General features: G+C 36.2%; 1 protein-coding gene and 2 long non-coding RNA genes across 3 annotated transcripts in view; 2 read left to right on the top strand and 1 right to left on the bottom strand.

Moving 5' to 3' along the window:
• Positions 1–1,586: 1,586 nt before the first annotated feature.
• LOC116174979 (GTP-binding protein GEM-like) overlaps positions 1,587–22,410 on the bottom strand; it is a 41,979-nt gene continuing 21,155 nt past the window's right edge. Inside the window, exons 2-3 of the mRNA XM_031493019.1 lie at positions 8,095–8,281; positions 1,587–2,328 (exon numbers count right to left, since the gene is read on the bottom strand). Of these exons, the coding sequence (XP_031348879.1) occupies positions 2,060–2,328; positions 8,095–8,281 (456 nt within the window). The 3' untranslated portion in view covers positions 1,587–2,059. The remainder of the gene's footprint in view (positions 2,329–8,094; positions 8,282–22,410) is intronic.
• Positions 12,710–13,050, top strand: LOC116174981. The gene is made up of 2 exons (XR_004146209.1): positions 12,710–12,832; positions 12,882–13,050. It is a non-coding gene; the product is annotated as an uncharacterized LOC116174981 (long non-coding RNA).
• Positions 13,233–13,620, top strand: LOC116174980. Its single transcript, XR_004146208.1, has 2 exons — positions 13,233–13,395; positions 13,447–13,620. It is a non-coding gene; the product is annotated as an uncharacterized LOC116174980 (long non-coding RNA).

The raw sequence follows: 22,410 nt of genomic DNA, 5'->3' as shown, positions 1-22,410 counted from the left end.
TATGGTCTGTATTTTCGATGCTTAAATGCACCTTATTTGTTTTTGAGAAAGTGGACATAAGCAAGTAAGTTTTAGTTCATTATTAATTTACTGGTTGTAATATATGAAATGTTTTAGGTTTAAAACCTTGTTCGCCATTCTAAAAAGTAATTCTAAGGGTTATCAACCTAAAAAAGCGAAGACATTTGATCAAAGAGAAGTGGAAAAGTTTTTAAATGAAGCTCCTGACGAGATTTACTTGCTAATGAAGATGGTTGTTGTGATGGGAGTTATGGGCGCCTGTAGGTGTGATGAGTTAGTAAATCTTAAAACCACTGAGATTCAAGATAAAGGGACTATATTAGTCGTTAGTATCACCAAAACGAAAAATTGTAAACCGCGTTCCTTTGTTGTGACTGATGTTGAAGGAAATAATTTTAAGTGTTTAACAATATATCGAAAATATGCAGCACTGCGTCCAAAAGCTCTCGGCGATGGAAGATTTTTCTTGAATTATCGATCAGGCAAATGCACAGTTCAACCAGTTGGCATAAATACTGTATCCAAAATACCTAGATTGGTGGCAAGTTACTTGAAATTGAAAGATGCCGACCTTTATACAGGACATTGCTTTAGGCGGACGTCGGCAACACTATTAGCAAATGCTTCTGCTGATATCCTTACCCTTAAAAGACACGGAGGTTGGCGATCCTCATCTATTGCTGAGAGTTATGTAGAAGAGTCGGTGACCAATAAAATCGAGATAGCGAAAAAAATTATTACGGGTGATAGTGGCAGTAGCACCAGCACCAATAACGTTTGTTTGCAAATTGGAGCAGAAGATGCTGCAAAAGTTCAAGTCCCTGGTATCAACCAACCAATTTTTAACAATTGTAATGTTAATTTTCATATTTATAAGTAATTTTGTTGCTTTGTATCTAAGTGATGAATTATGAATCAATAAAAGTTCAGCGTATGTGTATTATGAGTGGGTGAAAATTTTTCACTCACTCTTTTCGCTCACCCGTTGCTATGGAAATAGTTTGAATGGGTAAAACAAACACTTTCACATTTGGTATCTAAGTAAGAAACACTTGTTTTCAATGACAGGATTGAACAAATAAATTATCTTTGTGTCAAGTTTTTAGTAGAAATGGTTGTGCTCCCCTGGAATGTTCAAAGGTCGGCGCCTTTGGTGATATAATCTACTATTTTATTCAATGAATGATTCAAATTAATTAATATGACAGAGAGAGCTTCATTTTTTTTTAAGAAGTTATTTTGGTTGCATAAAATTAGGCACACTTAAAAAGGATTTTGTTATTTAAAATTAGACACAAGGAAAAGATACACGTAAATCCGTATATGAATATCAACGTATATTTTGGACACTATTCCAGAAAATTGTTTGTAAAAGCATATATAATTTAAAAAAATCGGCATTATAGTCAATTTTTGTTTTCTGAAAATGTTCGTTTCCGCTGCCACAAAGAGACTTTAAGCGATGGTAGAGATGAGGGTACTCCAAAAACCTTAATTAACGACGTATAATTATTAAACAATTTATTACAAATTATTTATATACAACATACAATAATTATTGTCAAAAGAGAGGAAGAAGTCGATGTAAATGGGGAATACAAATAAAATACTATATATTAACAATTATACCTATTTATATATAAAACAACAGATCCAGTTTTGTACATATAAACATGCATAAAACGTCGACTTTGTTTAAATTACACTTATGACACAAATGAAAAACATACACACAAATACAAAAAAAAAGAAACGTGACTTACATATACTACAAAATTATAACAATTCTAATACTAACATTACCTACCTTTTTTTGACATAATTCCCTGTTAAACATTTGAGAATACCGTACCCGGTATTTACTATATAAGCTACTTTTACTTATTAGAAATTTTGGTCATTTTTGTACAAGAGAAAGAAGAAAGATGAATATTTTATAGGCCTCAGTTTTGATTATATTTGTTCAGTCCAATTATCTCTTTGCGAAGGTTGAAGAGAAAAGTTATAAGCACGAGGGACGTAGGGGTATCTAACGAGGCTATAGGATATGTAAATTTTCGCAATTTTTGAATTTCGAATCTTCTTTGCCGAATAACCAGGTGAACATTTGGCGCGCCTTCATACTCGCCCTGACGACACCTCTGCTTTTGTACCACTGCTGTTGGTGGTGATCGCGATCGTCGTAGTGAAAACTTTTCAATCTAATTTGAGTTAAAATTCCTACGAGAAGCTCGTCTACGTTGTGGTTGATTCCTACGGAGATTTCTATGAACTTCGCCCGGTATGTGCAGGCTAGGCATTTGCCATCTGAAAATAAAGTGTTGTCTTAGTACATTTTAAATTTATTTTTGGATTTTGAAGTGTTTCTGTACATAAATTTGAGTGATAAATTTTCATTAACATAAATAACGCTTGTAATTATTTATAGTCGCGTTATATGGTGCAAGTGCAATGCAGATGTGGTAGGTTAGTGTGTAAAATAGAAATGTTTAATTATTTATGGAAACGTTCACCTCTTTTATTTACGAGGATGCGTAGCCCTTACTTTTCGCTTTTACACTAATACCTTGTAGTGTATTAATGACACTTGGAATAGACGGTTTCTTTGTACCAGCGACGGCACTTGGAGAATAAAAATATTAATCATTTTCACCCCTATTTCATGAAATACCTACTTATTTACATTCCTTGCCAAAACCACACGGACTCTATCTATATTTTAAATCTTTATTTTTCTTTAGCTTCTATATATCTTCGTCTCTCTCTCCCTCTCTACTGAAAAATTCGAGGAAAAATTTACATGCGAAATATTTACTTCCTATAAAACTGACCTTCAGGTATAAGGAAACTAACCCCCATGTAAAAAAATGTATCGGATTTTCTACCACCGGAGAAATCTCTCTCGAAATATTCGCCCCAAAAAATACCGGCGTTTAGTAAAAATCGAAGTATTCATCCTTCGTCCCTAAAACTGCTTTAGGATTTGAATTAAATAAACTTCTCCCCCGAAAATTATGCTTTCGTAGTATTCGTTTCAATAAAAATTAGCGACCAGATCAATTCATTTCTTAATATTTTCCTACAAAATTGATCTCCCAAGAACTTTTCCCTCCGAAAAATTCGCTTCTGCAAAAGTTGCCTTCGCTGAGTTATCTCCTAAGTAGATTTGTTTCTTTGTTCACTGTTAGTTAAACACGCACTAGTAAAATCCCCCACCTGGACTTGTTCCAGGAATATTTGCCTCCAAGAAAACCTTTCTGCCTGGAATATCTTCTAGGGCCCGATTTTTTAAAGCAATGTATATAACCTTGTTACGTTCGTTTCGCTCGTAATTCAAATGTAGTATTCTTACTTTCGTTTATATTTAAATTTGACGTTGTACTTTATATTCTTACGCCATGTAAGTGTTTCGTTGGTAGGTAATTGACTAGCTTTAGACGTAAGTTAATTCCTGTAGAAAATTTCTTATTGTCCTGAACCCAGAAGTCATGCATATTTCTGATAACAGATGCACATGAATTAATGTATCTATATCTTTCTTTAGAGCAAGTTCCTAGGGCAAGGACGAATATTCCTTGGAAAGTGAATACTCCATGATGGTCGACCATTTCGGTGGCGTGTTACCCAAACAAAAATGGTTTAGCAATTAACGGCAATCTTAGGGTTTGGGTCCAAGGTGCAAAGAACATTCTGTTGCGTCATATCTGTATTGGTAAGTTACATAAAAAAGTCATTTATATTAATCAAAGTTGTGCATCCAATTTGTTTATAATAAATGCAACAAAACGGCTACCGGTAAAAATGTTTATGACAATTAATTCAAGTTTTTGTTACCTGTTAAAACCTTAAGTTAAAATATCGGCTGGGATGTAATGGTAATGAATCAATATTTTACAAAGTTCCACGTTTTCGCAAAGATCCTCGTCTTTTATTAGGTTAGTTATATGATGTATGTTTGCCGCCGTGGGCGCAGAGGGGCGAGTCTACAGGAGAGTCCTTTGGCTCGGTCGGCATGGGTATGCGCTTTTCATTTTGTATCGGGAACCGCATACGAACGGTTGGTTTAAGCCGATCTCACCGTCGCGTCGGCTCGCTCGATATTAGTGTGAACTCTGTTTTTGTGATCGGAAACGTATAGCACGCTCTAGAATTTCGGGAGAGCGGTTGATTTATTCCAATTTGCATTCGGTTCGCTTGGTATTGGTATGAACTCTGTGTTTTGTGACCGGAACCGTATAGAAAACTCCAGAATTTCGGGTGAGCGGTTGATTTATGGCGATCTCGTCTTCGACTCGCTCGGCATGCTGTGAACTAGGTGTTTTGTGACCGGAACTATACAGGGTCATTCTTGACGAGCGTCAGTTAGAAAGATATGGAAAACCTTTGAAAATTAAGCTGAACTGATAAGTCCCTTAGAGGTTTTGGCACATGATGATTTGAACTAAAATATTTTCAAAATGGCGCCACTTCCGGAAATACCGGAAGTAGCCATCAACTTTGTTATTTTAAATAGGGACCCCCTATTTTTTCTACATTTTCGGATTCTACGTCGAATTTGGAGTACAACGATACCCCATAGTTAACTCTTTGCTCCAAGGGCTTCGCCGATATTCAAGTTTTTGTGTCAAAAATTGAATTTGCAGGGGTAACTTTAAAAATTTATTATTCGAAAACGGTGAGAGATATTGCAAAACAGTTTTCAATGCTTTATTAAGGAAAGATCAAATTTTCTTATGGTATGCGTAACCGTCTAAAAAAGTGAGACTACGTCACTTTTTCAAAGCTCTCAACTTTTAAACTTTTAAACATCCGTAACTCCATTTTTTCAAATGGCACCCCCCATTTTGTTCTTCACCCTTGTTTTCCTTTTTCCCAGACTTTTAATTTGAAGCAAAATTTCAAAAGCTGCTTCAAACGGTTTCCGAGATATTCCATGTTTTAGTTACTTCTTGTGGAAAGTTGATAAAAAAATTAAATCGCTTGATGTTATTCTTTTGTTTTTATTATGATAATGTTTAAACGTCAAATTTTTGTTGCTTATACTTCTCGTCAATAATGGCTCGTTTGTGTTACACTAATGAAGATTTTTTGAATTTAATATTAATACACGGTGAATGTAATCGAATAGCTGCCAGGAAAAGCAGCGAAAATTCTTGGTTCTTGGTTGGAGAAACTATCGACATTTTCATTTGATGGATTTACAAAAATTGAAGGAACCGAAATAGCCTATTACTTACGCGAAAAACGTTTCTGTTTTAATGTCCTTGTTTTTGAGGTTATAAGCACTTTTTTTTATAAAACTTCAGCGTCTCATTTTTAATTAATTATGTAAAAGTAGCACAACTAACTAATACAAATTTACATAAAATCAGTACCTATAGTTCAGTATGCTGATAATTTTGACCTGCAAAAGGTGGTGTAAAAGATTTTATTGTTTTAAATGGTCCATTTGGGTCCAAATAACATGTATTTCAAGAGTGCACACGAATTTTTTCCCGGCACAACTTTTGGCAGCAAAAAAACCTCAAAATGTTTGTCATTTTTTCAGTTTTTCCTGGATAGTTGTACCTAGTTGAATTGGGTGTAATGGTGTAATAAATAATATTCAAAATGTTATTTATCGTTTATTTTTACAAGCGTATTTAAAAAGCGTAGATATATAGAATCATGAATAATCTACTTGCGCATAAAAATTTTTAGTCTTTACGACAATTCTCTGGTGGAGAAAGGTATCTTCTAAAAAGATATCGGCTTTATTATACTTGTATTATAACCCAATTTAACACTTACGGTCCAATTCTGATGTAGTGTTATTCGACGTGCTCGCAAACAGCCATATATAATGGTCACCGAAAAAGGGCTCCATATAGAGCAGCACGTCCCGTTTTTCTTGAAAATGTAAATTATGTGCGCAGGAGCACAGCACATTGTATCCCTAAGAAAATTAATTTAAAAGATATAATATATATAACTCTCGCCAGGAAAGATTGCCGGTCACAGAACACTTGATCCCGATCTACAATCTCTGTTTTTCGTAAGGTGCTAGCGATTTCCGGGATAGTATCGTGTCAATGTTGAACGAAAAGACTTTTTGTTCAACATTAGCACGATCCTATTCCAGAAGTCGCTCGCATCTTAATAAAAACAAAGATTGTACATCGACACAAGGTGTGCTGTGACCGGCAATCTTTCCTGGCGAGAGTTATATAAATAAACCTACCCGCGGCACAAAATCACACACTTGTTTGTACACCCATTGACACTTATTCATATCAGATTCTTGTTGTTGTTGTTGGACCATAATCGCATGCTTTTTAAATACTGTGGGATAATATTAAAATAATTTATATTTATACAGAACTTGCGCATCCGTAAAGATAGACACATTTCCCTTTTAGTCAACAATTATCTAATATGTGAATAATAAGTATATGGAAAATAATGTTATATCTATGCACATAAAGTATAGCATCCTCTCATAATTATAAAAAGTGAGATAAACCTCATGCGGTTATTTTTCTCTTTCTTCTTATCTAAAATTCTCGCAGTAAGTTCAAAGAGAACTTGTGTTTTTTACATCTAATCTGCTATGAATAGACAATAGGATGTTGCATCCTCTATAAAACGTTAGATTATAAGTATGTAGTATCCTCTTGCGAATATAAAAAACCTTATTTGCTAGTAGTTCACTTGTACCTTTTCCTACTGTGATGCTATAATAACATGAAAATTGATTAAGATTTTTTTTTCAGAAAACAGAATCGTAATTAACCTTTCGGGCCACGCACGAGGTTGAAGGACCTATTTTAGTATGGTATCCTGTTGTGTAAGAAATACTTGTGTTTAGATCAAATTCGTTTTTTGTTAATGAAATTCGAATAAATATAAAATATTCAATTTAGTCCGTTTTGAATTTTTTGCCACTGTGTATTGGAGTAGCACTCAAGTATACACCCCTTAAAACTCGAAAACGGTCCATATTTTATGAATAAAACTTCTTTAGTAAATTAAAGAAAATAAAATTCTGCGTGGATAAAAAAAACTAACAAAATCGGTCCAATAGAACAATTTTTACAAGCGATCAAAAAACGCCCATTTTTTCCAACGAATTTCAAAAATTGGTCCAATTTTAAATTGTTGCTACTTTTTGAACTCTTAGATTCATGTCCTAAAATATTTAGGGAGGGGGGTAGTAGATTTTATCGTTACTTTAGGAGTCACAACGCATTAAAAAAATGTTAACTCAGTTTTAATAGAAAAGTTGGAAAAAATGGGCGTTTTTTGATTGCCTGTAAAATTTTTCTATTGGACTGGTTTTGTCTGTTTTTTTTTGATCCACGCAGAATTTTGTTTTCTTTAATTAAGTGTCGCCGGATCAATTTCATGTTTAAAAAATTATTTTTAAAATTGGTGTAAAATTTATGCTGCCCGACGGTTCTTTTCGAAATGGCTCATAATTAACATCTAATTATGATTTTTTTCAAACTGTTATTTGGATAAATAAACATTAAAGGATAACAAATCATTTAACATCGTTTGGCACAAAAAGCGTTTGTCTATTACAGTTCACTTTCACTTATGAAGACGTAGCCCTTTTAGATTAGTATATTTTAAATTTGTTTGTTACATTCTCTATATAAGTAAGCGGATTGGGCCTTGGGGTCGCCCTAAAAGCGATTGCCTTTGAGAAGAATCTTACCAAGTAAACCGCTCTAGTGATTAGGGTAATAAGTACTTTAAGATTCTTTTTAGGTTTGCGTGTACGGGTTTTAGAAGGATCTCCCTTTCTCGTATTTTTGATGAAAAACGGTGTTGTTATAGAGCGGTATACTAAATTACGAAGAACTCCAAACAAAAAAATTCTCAAAGAATTACAACGGAATATGGGTTGGACAATTGCAAGACATGCCTAATCTATCACCCTGCACATCCTCGTTTTCTTTGTGTAACAAATGTCAATTTCATTTCAGTTTCTACGGTCGAAAATTGGAAAAGTTTTAAAGTGACGAAGGCCTAAGTTCGAAATGTAGGTATTCCCACGTACAAAGAGCAATTAAGTTCTAAAATACAAACCTTGAGTGGAAACAGCACGACTACGAGCCAAATCAATCTTGTTAGCCACCAGAATCGCCGGTCTTGCCCTTAAAAGGTCCGCATCTTGAAGTCTCGTAAGTTCGGCTTCTGCCTTTAGGTAACTGGCCTTGTCGACGACCGAATACAGGACGATAAACGCGTCCGGTGGATGAAATTTATCGATTTCCTGCAAATGAAAATAAAACGTTAACAATTCGCCTATCAAAAATGCACACATTTCCTTTAAATTCAAGTTTAATTGTTTAATGACCGCAATTTGCGCAATCCCTTTGGCGTATACCTAACCGAACGTTGCAAATCACTCAACTGCGCTACGTTTTTGAAGCTTTACAACCCTCTAGAAAAGTGAAATTATCGTTTATGCCGCATTTTCTCCGTTGAAATTGCGGTGCTCGCGGAAACGGGCATTACATAAATTTGTTACATTTAAAATTATTCGATGAAAACGTGCACTTTTCACAAAAACAAAGTTAATCATCTGTAAAATTTTCAAGTAATAATTTCATACTGTTATTGCAAAGTAGTGATTTTAGTCACTTTTGCCGCTTCATTTTCATTTTATCGAGTGTATTTGTTAATTGCCTTATACTCGTATGTACTCATTTTAATTTATCTTTGGTTTGCGTATACATTTTCATCTGTAATTACCCTAACTTCTGTTTGTATGGCGGATTGGCGGTCATTTTAAATTTTGGAAATTGCATAGCACAACCTAGTAATGTTATCCTTATCATTTTACCTGTAACTTTCACCCTAACGAAGTTATTTTAGGAGACAGATTCGTGCATTCATCATGGATTATGCGATATCGATGTGTTTAATTACTTTAAAAATTGTTCAAAATGGTTACCATGGCTTTGCACACATCCTCTACTTCTACATCGCTTTATCATTTCTTCTCGAACAACCCGTTGAAGTATTTCGGGTTTATTCCTTATTTCGCCAGCAGCAGTAACTACTGTTGCTACAAGATCTTCTTCCGTTTCCTATTCGGTTTCATATACCAAGGACTTTATTTTCCCCAAAAGAAGAAGTCAAGTCATCTGGTGACCGCGCGGGCCAGCTAGTAGGGCCTCCTCGTCCTATCCATTTATTGGAAAAATCTTCTATTTAAGGTTGCCCTAACACTCTTGATGAATGTGCTGGAGCACCGTCATGTTGAAACCACATCCTTATTGCCTAGTCAGTAAGGGTAAATCCTCTAAAAGAATCGGCAGCAAATAAGGACCAACGAGGTGACTTTCCATTATCCCTGCCCATACATTGATTGAAAATCGGTCTTGATGTCCTCGTGTGGATTTTCAGCGTCCCAAATATGACTGTTTTGTTAATTATAAATCCCATCACGGTCAAACGTTGCCTCATCTAAGTAGAGGATGCAATCCAAAAACGTTCTGAACCAGAACATCCTCCTCAAACTTATGGGTCCTTACTGGTCTCACAGGATTACCTTGCCGAGTTGCACTTAACGATCCAGTTTCAACCAATCTCTACCGAATTGTTTCATTGTTTCAAAATAGCGACGATCAGGGTATCGTTTGTGATAACGAATTACAGCTGCCCTAGAAGGTCTAAGTTTCCAAAAGGCTCCATTATATATCAAATACAAAAAGATGGCAATTGACACTTATTGAATACTGAATAGAACTGCGATTTTCAAACAAATAATAGTTATTTATTATACAAGACGATAAAGGGATATTTTAATTAACCATTCAGTGAAAGATATTAAAACGTCAAAAACAGCAAGCTTAGGTTCTGCCGTCGCTATAGAAACAGAATTGTCATATGTCATTTTATATCGTGCATTTGAAATAAGAATGACAGATGTCATTAAAATGCACACTCATCTGTTCACTTTATCTACCTTTAAGGTTAAAGTGATCGCTTTATCTATCCTTACGGTTAAGGAACGGCTTAGCCTACTCATCGAGGGGCAAACCACTGTGGAATTCTGCGGTACAATCCCTTGGAATTCATGGAATTCTTATGGAATTGGCACATTAATCTGGTGTTTACAATATGTAATATGTTTGCTTCTACTAAAAGCATCTTCGGTTAAAATTTTAAACAAATATCTGCGCATGCGCATTTTAATCTTCAAGATTTTCCTTGGCTCAGGTTCCAGAGTTATATACACTACCGGATGCAAAAAGAACGAACTTAATGTCTTGAAAATAATTTTCAAGACAATTATTGTAGGAGTAGCTAAGGCCTCGGACAGATGGACAGACGGACGGACAGATAAAGTTGCTGCAATAGCGCACCCAACTTCGTTGGAAAATGCGCCAAAAACATCGCTTTCAAAACTAGTTGTACTAATAACGAAGATGACATCTTTTGGACAGACAAAAAATTCATTTTGTCATCAGCTGACAAATGATTTATAGTAAGATGTTTATCCTCTCATAGTATGGTCACATAAATGCTGTCAGTTTCGGATATACAAGAAGGCAAACTCGTGCCGACTTATATCCTAGCTTACATGCGTAAAATCTTAACTCCTTTTGCTGGGTGTAACTAGCGAGAGAGGAAAGGGGAGGCGGGATTTCTGCTCGGATTTCTGTCAACGCCACAGATTTTGGTTTCGTGTACTTGTACTTGATTGCGTGTTGTAAGTTTATTATGCTAATAATATAATATAGGATCCGGATTATATAACAAAGAAATGCTCATTACTATAACCGAATGGATACGAATGTGTTGACGTACCTACCTTACGTTTTGCAAGAAGTACCTATAATTTATTTTTGAAGGTCACTTGAATTCATTGGAATTCTTTTTGGAAGTTACTGGAATTCAATGGAATTCTTTGGAATTCAGTGTAATTCTTCGGAATTCAGTGGAATTCTTTGGAAGTCACTGGAATTCTTTGGAATTAAATGGAATTCTTTTGCAGTTTTGGCAATTTTTTGAGTCTCATGGAATTTTTTTGGAATTCTGGTGTACACAATTTTGCTCAGTGGTTTACCCCTCGCACCTCATATGCTATAAAATAATAGGATATTATGCAATGAGCATTTAATTACGCCTATTAAGAAATGAGTATGAGAATTACGAAACGAGCCTTGCCGAGTTTCGTAATAAATACGAGTGTCTTAATAGCCATTAAATGCGAGTTTCATACACTATTTTTTCTACGACTATGATGAGCTATAAAGAGATGATGCTACGATGGCTTCAAAAGCGGTCCAAAATTTGAGATTTTTATTGTGTGCAAGTAGCGAAGTTACCGACCTCAACGCATGCGCACTGCGCAATCATGATAACACGTTCCCTATCAAATTTTTCAAGGTGACCGCCGATTAGAATGTTATGATTAATTCATAAGAAAACGAACCACCAATTCACTATGCCCAGCAGTTGTCAAAACTAATACATTTTAGACCTGTCATTGTTATGGCAACTTTGATTTTCATAAATTATACGTCGTGTTCCCGTGAAGCTGCATTTCTATTGGTCGTAAACTTGTATCATAACGAAAAATCGAAATGACTATTGTTTAAGTACGGGTAGCAAATGTTTAATATATTAATTGAAGTATATAGGAGTAGAAAAAAAAAACCATTAAAGTACCTAAGAAAGTTTCAATTGTTTCATTTGTGTGAATAATAGGTACATTGATATCGCAACATCCATGATGAATGCACGAATCTGTTGCCTAAATAAACATCGTGCTATTCAATTTCCAAAATTCCACCATTTTGTTGTAAATTTTTTGTAAAAAAGTTTTGTACAAAGGTTGTAGATATTAAAATGTTCATTTCAAAAAACCTTGAATTTTTGAAATCCGACTACAAATAATGACGATGACGATCTCTAATAACCAAAAAAGGTCCAAAATGAGAAAAATTTACTTTGAAAAAGTGTTTTTTGATGATTTTAATAACCACTATTGTGTTGTCCACTCTCAGTAGAAACACCCTGTATAGGTTAACTTATCAATTTAAAATTTCTTAAAAACTAAGAAACTTAGGGACAACAAAAATTGTAGGTAATGCGAAAAGCTCTACAAAAAAGTCCACTGTGGTTTTTTTGTTAGTTTCTTTGTTTTTGAGAAATTTTAAATTGAAAATTTATACTTAATGTTTTTTTGCACTTTTCTCGAAAAGTACGCCTCATTGCGAAAAATGTTAAATACAAAAATGGTGTGTCTTGATTAGCTGTACAAAAAAGTCACTTTTGCCTGGAGTTCAAAATAAAGGCGCCAGAGGGAAATATAGTCAGAAGTTTGACTAAAATTTGAAAAAATTGGCCGCCCTCCCAGCCTTACATCCACGAGATTTCGCTTGCAGATACCAAGATTTCTACTTGACGATCTATCGGGATACTTTGCAAAAAAATTAGGCATGTAACGATAGCTCACCGTCTATAAGCCAAGCTGGTAATTCTGCGTATTCATACCTCAACAGATGATTCCTTCCAAAAGTTAAAGAATAACGAAAGTAGTATCGCAATACTACCATGCACGGGGCGTCATATAATCAATTACACATAATTAAAAGAAAAATGATTAATTAAAGGCTTTGATAAAGTTCGACCCAAATGCATTTGATAGATTTATTATAATCCAACCACAAAACCGTATTTTCCAGGTTTATAAGGTCTCACATTCCACCATATTCAACCAGATCGGTCATGATGAAATTGCTGCTTTCAATATTTCTGCTGGTGGTCTTAAACGTAGCTTGGAGCAATGGTTCCTTATCCTATTCCGGTAAGTTTATTGTATTGCTATGGCAGTTATGCAATCTAGTATTCGGTAGGCTATGCTAACTGTGTTGTGCACGAGGACTGCATGGACCAAATTGCGTGCGGTGTGGGTTATCAGCCACGTTGTTCGTTTGTACGTTGCCAGTGTGAGAAGGAAATACAGAAACAAGACGTTACGGTAGTAACACTGTAATGATTTTTGAATAAATTTGTTACACTCCAGCATCATATATTATAATACCCTTATACTTCAACATGTGTTTGTACTAACAATACAAAATAAAGACAAATGTTTATCTAACCAAGTCATAATTGCAGTGTGGTTAGTTATAATTGCAATTTATCGAATTTCCTCTTTATTACAAACTTATCGGGTACGTACCTAAGCGATTTGTGCACTCAGAAAACCGCGACTCTATTTCTTCCGATTTTTTCACACAATCTGCAGCTATATAAGTCTATTCTAGTTCACGACAGGGCGAGAGTCTGAAAAATTCGCAACGATGAAGTTCTTCTTGTTCGCGTTGTTGCTTATGCTAAATATTGTTTGCAGGAGAGCAATTGTGGGTATGAGCTTGCTAATTTTTTTAAAATGTTTGTTCACTTATTTTGTTGCAGCCCCCATGATCTTTTGCAGTAAAAATTTTGGATGCAGGGATAGGTTGGAGTGTGGTTACAATCATTTTCCTACCTGTATGGGTAACTACTGCATATGTCGTTAAGTTTGATTTTAATGTAAAAATGCTGTAACGTTTTCGTAATCAGTAGTTAAATACATCTGAGAGAAAAGGATATTAGTTTTAACTTGCGTTGACACTATCGGCAAAGAAAATGAATTTTGCCTAGAGGTAAATATTCTTTAAAATTTGAAAACCTCATAAATACATTTTATCCAAAACCGTCCAGTAGAGAAGAGTTCAATTTTCCTTTAAATCCACTAGTGGATAATATTTCGATGTTTTACCTCTGGGATTTGCCGAAAGTATTGTCGAGGAGTGTCCAGTATACCCCGCCGTATCTGGTAGCCCCAACTACTCAGCTATGGTTGTGGAAATCTTTGATAGATTGTTTATCCCCATGGGTCGAACTGTACATTTTCCTTGTATGTAGTTCACAAAGAATCTGCAATCGCGACCGAAGAGAGTGTATCTCTGTTACAACTTCTGGGGACATTAGTTTTTGTATCCAATAACCTAAATACAGTTACTCTCCTTTAACTTGGATGTTACCAATTTACAGATTCACCAACTCATTGCATCGACACGCACCAGCCTTAATAAACAACTTACCGTACAGTTCATAAATATCAATTAGCACAATATACCTTTGCCATCAAAAATTCTTTCTCTGGAACCTGTTTTAAAAACCTTTCCCCTTCTCCTCTGCCGAGAGTCCTTGCGTTTTCCAGCTGCCCATATTTTGAAATATCCACCTTCATATATGTGGTCCTTATATCGCAAACTTACTCCACACCAACGATACAGCGTACTATTCTTCGAAATGTAGGAAGAAAACTTGCTCCATAACGTGACTTACGTTTTTCAAAACGCACCGTTTTTCAAACTCCGCATGTTCTTTCTTATACGCGCTTCGGGACTTCAAAGGCAGCGAGCATACGTATCACCAATTTCTTCAAGAACTAAATCCATTCCGTACGAATTTTGTTGTCAACATTTTTGAGGTATATACTCAACTAAATAACCACAACTCCATGGAAACCTCGTCATAAGCAGCTTAAATTTGTTTCATGTAGGTAATGAATTTGTAATTGTCTGATTATGGTTAAGTTAATGTAATAAAAGTAGGTATTAGTATATACATAATACAATTTTAGGTTTAGTTCGACCTACACATAAAATAAACGCGTAAACAAATATAAACAAGTATAAATTTTGAACAACTCTTGTGCAGAGAGAGCGCATTTTTTAACCGAAATAGCTTTCGTTTTGACATCACCAATGGATACATTTCTTGCAGACGTGTCAATCGCCCTTTGTGAGTACCATCTTCCGACAATCCGTGAGGTACAAGGGATATACCCGATCACGATAAGAGGTCGAGGATGAGGGCTATGGTTTGTAGAAATTAATTCCTTTCGTTGAGACCCTTCATTAGAGTACCATGAAGGATAAAACTAGTTCCACTCCCCCCCCCCCCTCCACCCGGTACTTTGATAAGAGGACAAAAAGAAGGGCAGTAGTTGGTAGAAAACGGTTCCTTTCGTTGAGACCTTTAATTAGAATACAATGAGAGATAACATTAATTTTTAACCCCCCACTCCCTTAGCGCCCCCTAGCCCCCCCATCAGGCCCCGTCGCTCACTGATCTCGAAAAAGAGTCGCACGGGAAAGTTATAATCTGTGCAAACCAACTTATTTCGATGAGACCTTTCATTAGAATACCATGAAGGGTAGAACATGTGTTTACCCCCACCCCCTCCCCATTATAGGTTAGTGTTTAACTTGGCACCACTAAAGGCATGCGTAGTCAAAATCTGAGACCAATTGGTTGTCGTATGTAAAAGTTATGCACGTTTTACTTTCAAAAACAGCATCTCAGGAAATAAGTCTTAGGGGGCCCCCCTTTTAGAAAGCGAAATTTGATGGCCGTCTGGCACAGCTTTAAGGTATAGGCCCAGGACTCTAGGACCATTCCCCTAGAAGTAGTTCGAAATGGCAGAAGTATTAAAGAATTTAAAAAAATGTGCCATTGTTTGCGTTTTGTCCGTCCGTCCGCCCGTCCGTCCGTCTGGGTCCACTTTTGCCGTTTCGAACTACTTCTAGGGAAATGGTCGCAGTAGGTAGCCTATATCTTGAAGGTGTCCCAGATGGCCATCAAATTTCGCTGTGTAAAAGCCCCCCCCCCCTCCACGATTTTTTTTCCTGAGGTGCTGTTTTTGAAAGTAAAACGTTCATAACTTTCACTTACGACAACGAATTGGTCTCAGATTTTGCATACGCATGCCTTTAGGAGTTCCAAGTTAAACTTTAGAAAATGGGGGGGGGGGAGGGGGAGGTGGGTAAACACATGTTCTACTCTTCATGGTATTCTAATGAAAGGTCTCATCGAAATTAATTGGTTTGTACAAACTATAACTTTCCCGTGCGACTCTTTTTCGAGACCAGTGAGGGACGGGGCCTGAGGGGAGGGGGGACTTAAAAATTAATTTTATCTCTCATTGTATTCTAATTAAAGGTCTCAACGAAAGGAACCGTTTTCTCTACTACCTTTCTTTCTGTCCTCTTATCAAAGTACGGGGTGGTGGGGGAGGGGGGGTGGAACTAGTTTTATCCCTCACGGTACTCTAATGAAAGGTCTCAGCCCTGGTCTCAACGAAAAGAATTAATTTCTACCAACCATAGCCCTCCTCTCGACCTCTTATCGTGATCGGGTAAATTCCCTTATACTTCAAGAACGGATTGTCGGAAGAGGGTACTCACAAAGGGCGATCGAGACGTCTGCAAGAAATATATCCATTGGTGACGTCAAACCAAAAGCTATTTCGGTTAAAAAATGCGCTTTATCTGCACAAGAGTTGTGCACAATTTATACTGGTTTTAAAAATTAACAACTCCACCTTCAAGAGCAATAAAAGTTGCTGTGAAGTGTCCAATAATACTAAATTACGTTTATGTCATCCTTTTACATTAAATGCATTACAAACACCCTTGTACTATAGATTTTAAATACCTACGTGACGATTTCATATACTCTCCGAATATTCTCTATGAAAAATGAGATCCTGAGGTCCTACAAAAGTAATTAAATAAATAAAAACGTTATGATGACGTCACTATGTTTTGCTCTGGTTCAAATATTAACACACATTCGCTGTACTTCTTCCTCTTCAGTAAAGGTTCTGCTTTCGCATTAATTATATGAAAATTTTTTCTTGGTACGCCATTACTTTTCCGACTTCGCGTCTACCTGAAAGGGCATAGTGTTTTAGCTTTACCATATTTATGTTCCTCTTGATGTCTGTGGCGGCTCCATTAAAGCTTTTTTACGGATTTGTACTTGTATTTAAACAATACGAGTATGTTGCATTATTACGTTTCACATTACGTATGATTTGTAGGGATTTACCTTCGCTCAAGTTTACCTTCCCTCAACCCTTTCTCTTGAGTTTTTATCGTTCTTTCTTTTGACTTACCTTTTACGCTGATCTACTTGTATATTACGTATTACTCACTCAGTACGTGGACGAAGCATTTTTAGTTGGACTCACCATTTTAGCTAGATTGACAGTGGCGAACGTCATGCGATAGATGAATGTTTCTACATTACCGGCTTGTGATTCTGCCACACATGAAAGTTGTTTGTACTTGGAGAGATTTGACTTGACGGATATCGACACACAAATTTGTGGACGATTATTCTTGTTACTACGGAGATTCATTCTGTTAGTGTGATTACTACATTGTACCCTTCAGCTGTGTTATTTGTGATATTAGCTACTGTTGCTTTGCCAAACAAGTCACCGAGACTTTGTCCGAAGCCGAAGTTTTAGTCCAGTTATCCGAAAAATCGGCTCATATTATCCTGTTTATGTTTGTAATTGATTAGATCAATAGAAATTTAGTTATTTGTGCATCGTATAAAGTATTTTTTTTAAATTTAACGTCACGTTCAACCCATGGTTGATCAAAATTCTGCTTTTGCGTCAAAAGCCATTCGAATTATTGATTCTTATTGTGTATTAATTACAGGTTTTTATATACCATTGCCTCCGTGTCAGACGTTAAACATTGCTTACAAAATATTTTATGTGCCGCGTGATTCACTACCCCTTTTATTTGTTTTAGTGTCTATAGGATTTTTTTAGAAGAATCTTAGAAAAAAACTACAAAATTTGACCCTCACAGCGCGACAAATGAGTCAGCAAACGAACGCTGTTCATTCTTCGGCATAACAATTAGGTAGGTACTCAATATGAAAGTATCACCAGCGCACATTTGTAAGTTCTTTTACAATATAGAAAATTCGATAATTTAGACTATTTCAGAAGCGAAATCGTAAAACCATCGGCTATACATTTTATCCTATTTTTCCTTTTTAAAAACCTCCCTTAAGTGCATTTGAAGTTGGGCAATCGTAAACGTTTTACAGCTAACTGCGCCGTAAAAAATAATTCACCCTACCAATTCTGATATAAAAGAAGGGAAAGGGCACATTGTTAAGCTTCAGGATAAGAACGTTTTCTTTAAAATCTTTCGTAAGGAAATTGCATTCTCCTCTGTTATATAATTGCACATTGTCCTCTATCAAAATAAAAAACGAAAGTGCAATTACTTTCCAATCAAACTTCCTCCACTAATTGGTCAACGACCGTTGTAATTAACCACACATTATAATAATTATGCACGGGACAATAAATTTTCAAATGGCTTCTTTCATAATCTGTTTTCATTTTCCGTTGTTGAGCATATGAGAATACCAGATTATCATATTTCTGCTTTTTTGTTGTAAACACTGTTTTATATTCATACGGTATTTTTAAAGAACATTTTGTAAATATTGCAGCTACAGTTTCAAAGGATCACCTTTTTTACTTCCGTTTGTGTCATTGGAACGTGCTACAAATCCATTACAAATTTTGGAGATGCTTTTAAAATGTAATGTAAATGCGTTACAGGACGTACTGACATTATTTGCGTATCTTTCAGTATTAAAGCAACTTTTATAAAGCTCGTTTAAATCCATCCAACCTATGAACTTTTTGCTCCGAAGTACAGTTTTTATATTTTGCGTGCTCGTCTAGGAATAAATCCGCCGCAGTTGCTCTTACAATATTAAAATTATTAATTTCCATGTTACGAAATAAGTTCCTTGTTAAATCGAGATTTTCGGCCACGGAGTTTACTTAAAAAATTTTTTGCCCTCTTTATTTCTATTATCTTCTAAAACATAAAAGTGTTAACGTTACTGCGAGATTAAACGCCATCCTGCCATAAGATGATTTTTTTTGTTTACAATGGAGATATTTCATTACACTTTCTGTTTTTGTAATTTAATTTCTTATCTTTCAACCTTAATATTGCTCGCGAAAAGGGAGGTGATAAGATGTATACATTTTCAGCAAAAAAATGAGTCGGTTTATTTTCAATGTTAGTACAAGATTTTTTTAGTAGTACCTATGGCTCCTGAGCGAGACACGAAACAAATTTCCTCCCACTCCATGATAAGAACCATAGGTACCTATACTTCTTGTGTGTATTAGGTTATCAGCTGGACGCTTTAGATTTTGGAGTTACTCGAGGATGAACACCCAATTCACTTCCTTATAATACGTTTCAATTTCTAGGCGTAGGTTGGTGTTGTACGGCCCAGCGAACTCCACGTAAAAATATGACGTGAATATTAGTTCAAATTTCAAGGAATGCGGTAGATTGTGATAACTATCTTGCGTAACAATATTAACCACTAATGACAGTTAGGTTGTTCGGGGCAGTATCAGTACAGTACTCATATATGTAGCTCGCAAAATATGCTATAACTCTAAAAATAAAAGAGCAACAAATTTTGAGTGATGGTATTAAATTAGTACTTACCTCTTATAAACTATATCTGGCGCCATTGTGGTCGATTAGACTGGTTGATTGTGTTGTTCATCGAATCTTTGTTTAAAACAATCGACCTTTTTCCATTACGGTAATTTGCGAATACAGAGAGAATACATACATACAATTTCCCTTTGCATCCTTTCAAATAGACCACATCAAAGCATTAGAAAATTTAATTGAATACTTAAATATCCACAAAGGAAGATATATAAATGTTGATGGTAACATACAATAATATGAATAAAGGGTTGCTTGGATTAGAGTAAATTTGCTGAACGATACCAGCGTTTAGTGCCTTGCGCCAACTTGTGAAAGAGGGTGTATAGACAATTTATACCACAGTCGTAAATGTACACAATTTTTAGTTTTTGTTTAGTTCCCTAAATTCGCTCTTAAATCTCTGATGCTTTTATGTGCTCCATTTAAAGGGTATCCTCTTGAAAGAACCAGCCCGTAGATATTTTACTTTATTATAAAACGAAAAGATTAAAAAATGTTCCTAATGTTACCGCTTGGTCCGTACTGTCAACTCAATTGATCGTTACAATGCCCCCTCCATAGAAACTGTTTCGTCTCGAAACTCCAACATATCGGGTCGAGGATTATGAACGAGACGACACGTTGCAATAATATCCATTTTTTGGGGAAGGAACAGTTCACTGATCTTAGATTTTTGTTACCGTGACCGAAGCGTTTGTAAGACCTCTCGCAGATTCTTAATGTGGTCTACGAAGGTCTTTCTCACTATAATGATGTCGTCCAGGTAGACTAAAATATAAGTCTTTCACGATAACCCTTGGAGCACATTTTCCAAGAGGCGTTCAAACGTCGCGACTGCGTTACATAATCCAAACGATCCGATCGTAAATGCCGTCTTTTCCCGATTTTCTGGAGCTATTTCCACTTGCCAATAACCGCAAAGTCGAGAAAAAATTGGAGCCGGATGGCGTGTCAAGCGTGTCGTCAATAATAATAATAATAATAATAATAATCCAGAGGCTGTAAGGAGCAACTCATTATAGATTCTGTAATACTTGAACAATCCAGACATAACAAACGAAACATACACACTGCATACATTGATTACAAAAAAGCATTCGATTCAGTACCACACTCTTGGTTACAACAAGTACTCTCAATATACAAAGTCAGCAACAATATTACACAATTCCTCAATTACATAATGTCATGTTGGAACACTACGTTAACACTTACACTAAACGACACAAAACTTATTACTGACNGTATGAATGTCGCTGTCAAATTTGCAAAAGCTTTATTCATGGGTGCGCTAGCTATATAAACGAAAGTGGATTGTGCGCAAAGCAGAAATGAGGCCACTGGATAAATACTACGAGAGTATAAATGCGGAAATTTCCAACACTAAAGCAGCAGTTGCCCGCCGTCTTTTTACGGAGCAACATCTGTGCCAGTCGCGCCTGTAAATCATAAGCGCGTTTTCTGGTAATAGTGAATTGAGGCGAATTTTTTAAGAAAATCAAGAGACAGAACCGAGCGAAGACATCTCCATCCAGCCACTACTTCGAAGGCGAAGACGATCCTTCACGGTACTGTGAAGAAAATTGAAGAATTGCGAGATTTCCGAAGGAAGTTCGACTTTTTGTTCTACGCGCGGTCCGTGCACAGTCTACTTGGGGAGTGCCGAAAAGGTCGCATTGAAACCTGCCTACCTGTGATTGGCCGAACCGAAACTCGAATAGCTGCTTGCAGTGGGCGGTCCTGAGTTCATTGGATTTCAACATCGATCGGAGCGAGACCAAGACTGCACTCCGAATCCTAGTGCATATTAACAATAGACGGTCAAGGTATTTATAAACCAAAACCAGTAGACATTATCGCATTGTAGTTTGAATTTGTGTTATTGTAAAGGCGATTTAACCACCTACTAGAGTTGCATTCAAATAAGTGCTTGTGAGCACTGTTTGCTTTCATTTAATTTTCTTTTCTATGCAGTGCATTTTTGTGAGTGAATGAGTTAACTCTACTTTTACAGGAACGTACCGCCTCAACCCCCATTTCTTTTGACGTGTTTTATTTACAGCAGAAAGGCGATTTTCTAAGAGAAAAAGAACGTAATAGGTTTTAATAAAGACTTGATTTTTATTCATTTATCCTTTCCCATTTCCTCGAGGCCAGAAAAGGATCATCGACTAAAGCTAGCCGGCGCCCAACAACCATTATTTTATGTAAGAAGAACCACCCCTAAATAAAATAGTTTGAGAAAGAAACAGTAGGAAGAGTTGAAAAGTAACCAGCCGGTTACAATTGAGCGACCGAAGCCTTTGTAAGACCTCTCGGAGATTCTTAATGCGATCTACGAAGGTCTTTCTCACTACAATGATGTCGTCCAGGTAGACTATAGTATGTCTTCCACGATAACCCTTGGAGCACATTTTTCATGAGACGTTCAAACGTCGCGCGTGCGTTACACAATCCAAACGATCCGATCGTAAATGCCGTCTTCTCCCGATCTTTTGGGGCCATTTGCACTCGCCAATAATCGCAAAGTCGAGAAAAAATCGGAGCCGAATAGCGTGTCGTCAATTCGTGGGAGTGGATAGCAATCTTTCTTAGTCACGTCATTGAGTCGGATTATTGCAAAGCATTATTATTGTTTACGGTTTGCTACTTGTTGTAGAACCCCTGTAACATTTGAAGCGATTTGATAGATAGCCTCACCTATTGAAATTTAATCACGCAAAAATAATTCTCCCTCACTTATCTAAGAGGTAGGTAAATTTTTATGCCATCAAAGAAGGAGGGTTACCTTTGTTTTCTTTTAGGATTGAAGTTCCAGACACGTTTTACGATACATACTGAAAGGTTCCACCCTGTATATACAAATTGCGACGATACATACATTTTTGAGAGTTGGCAACCATGCAATTTCTAAGTGGGAAAAGCTGCCTGCGCCATCTAAAAAGCACGAACGGGGGTTACGTTAATCATCTTGTCTTGAATGGCGGTCGTGAATGCGTAGCTCCAAAAATGTTTGTTG

The sequence above is a fragment of the Photinus pyralis genome, unplaced genomic scaffold (assembly GCF_008802855.1).
Source record: "Photinus pyralis isolate 1611_PpyrPB1 unplaced genomic scaffold, Ppyr1.3 Ppyr1.4_LG6, whole genome shotgun sequence".
NCBI classification, from domain to species: domain Eukaryota; kingdom Metazoa; phylum Arthropoda; class Insecta; order Coleoptera; family Lampyridae; genus Photinus; species Photinus pyralis.
This window is presented reverse-complemented; position numbering and strand designations above follow the sequence as displayed.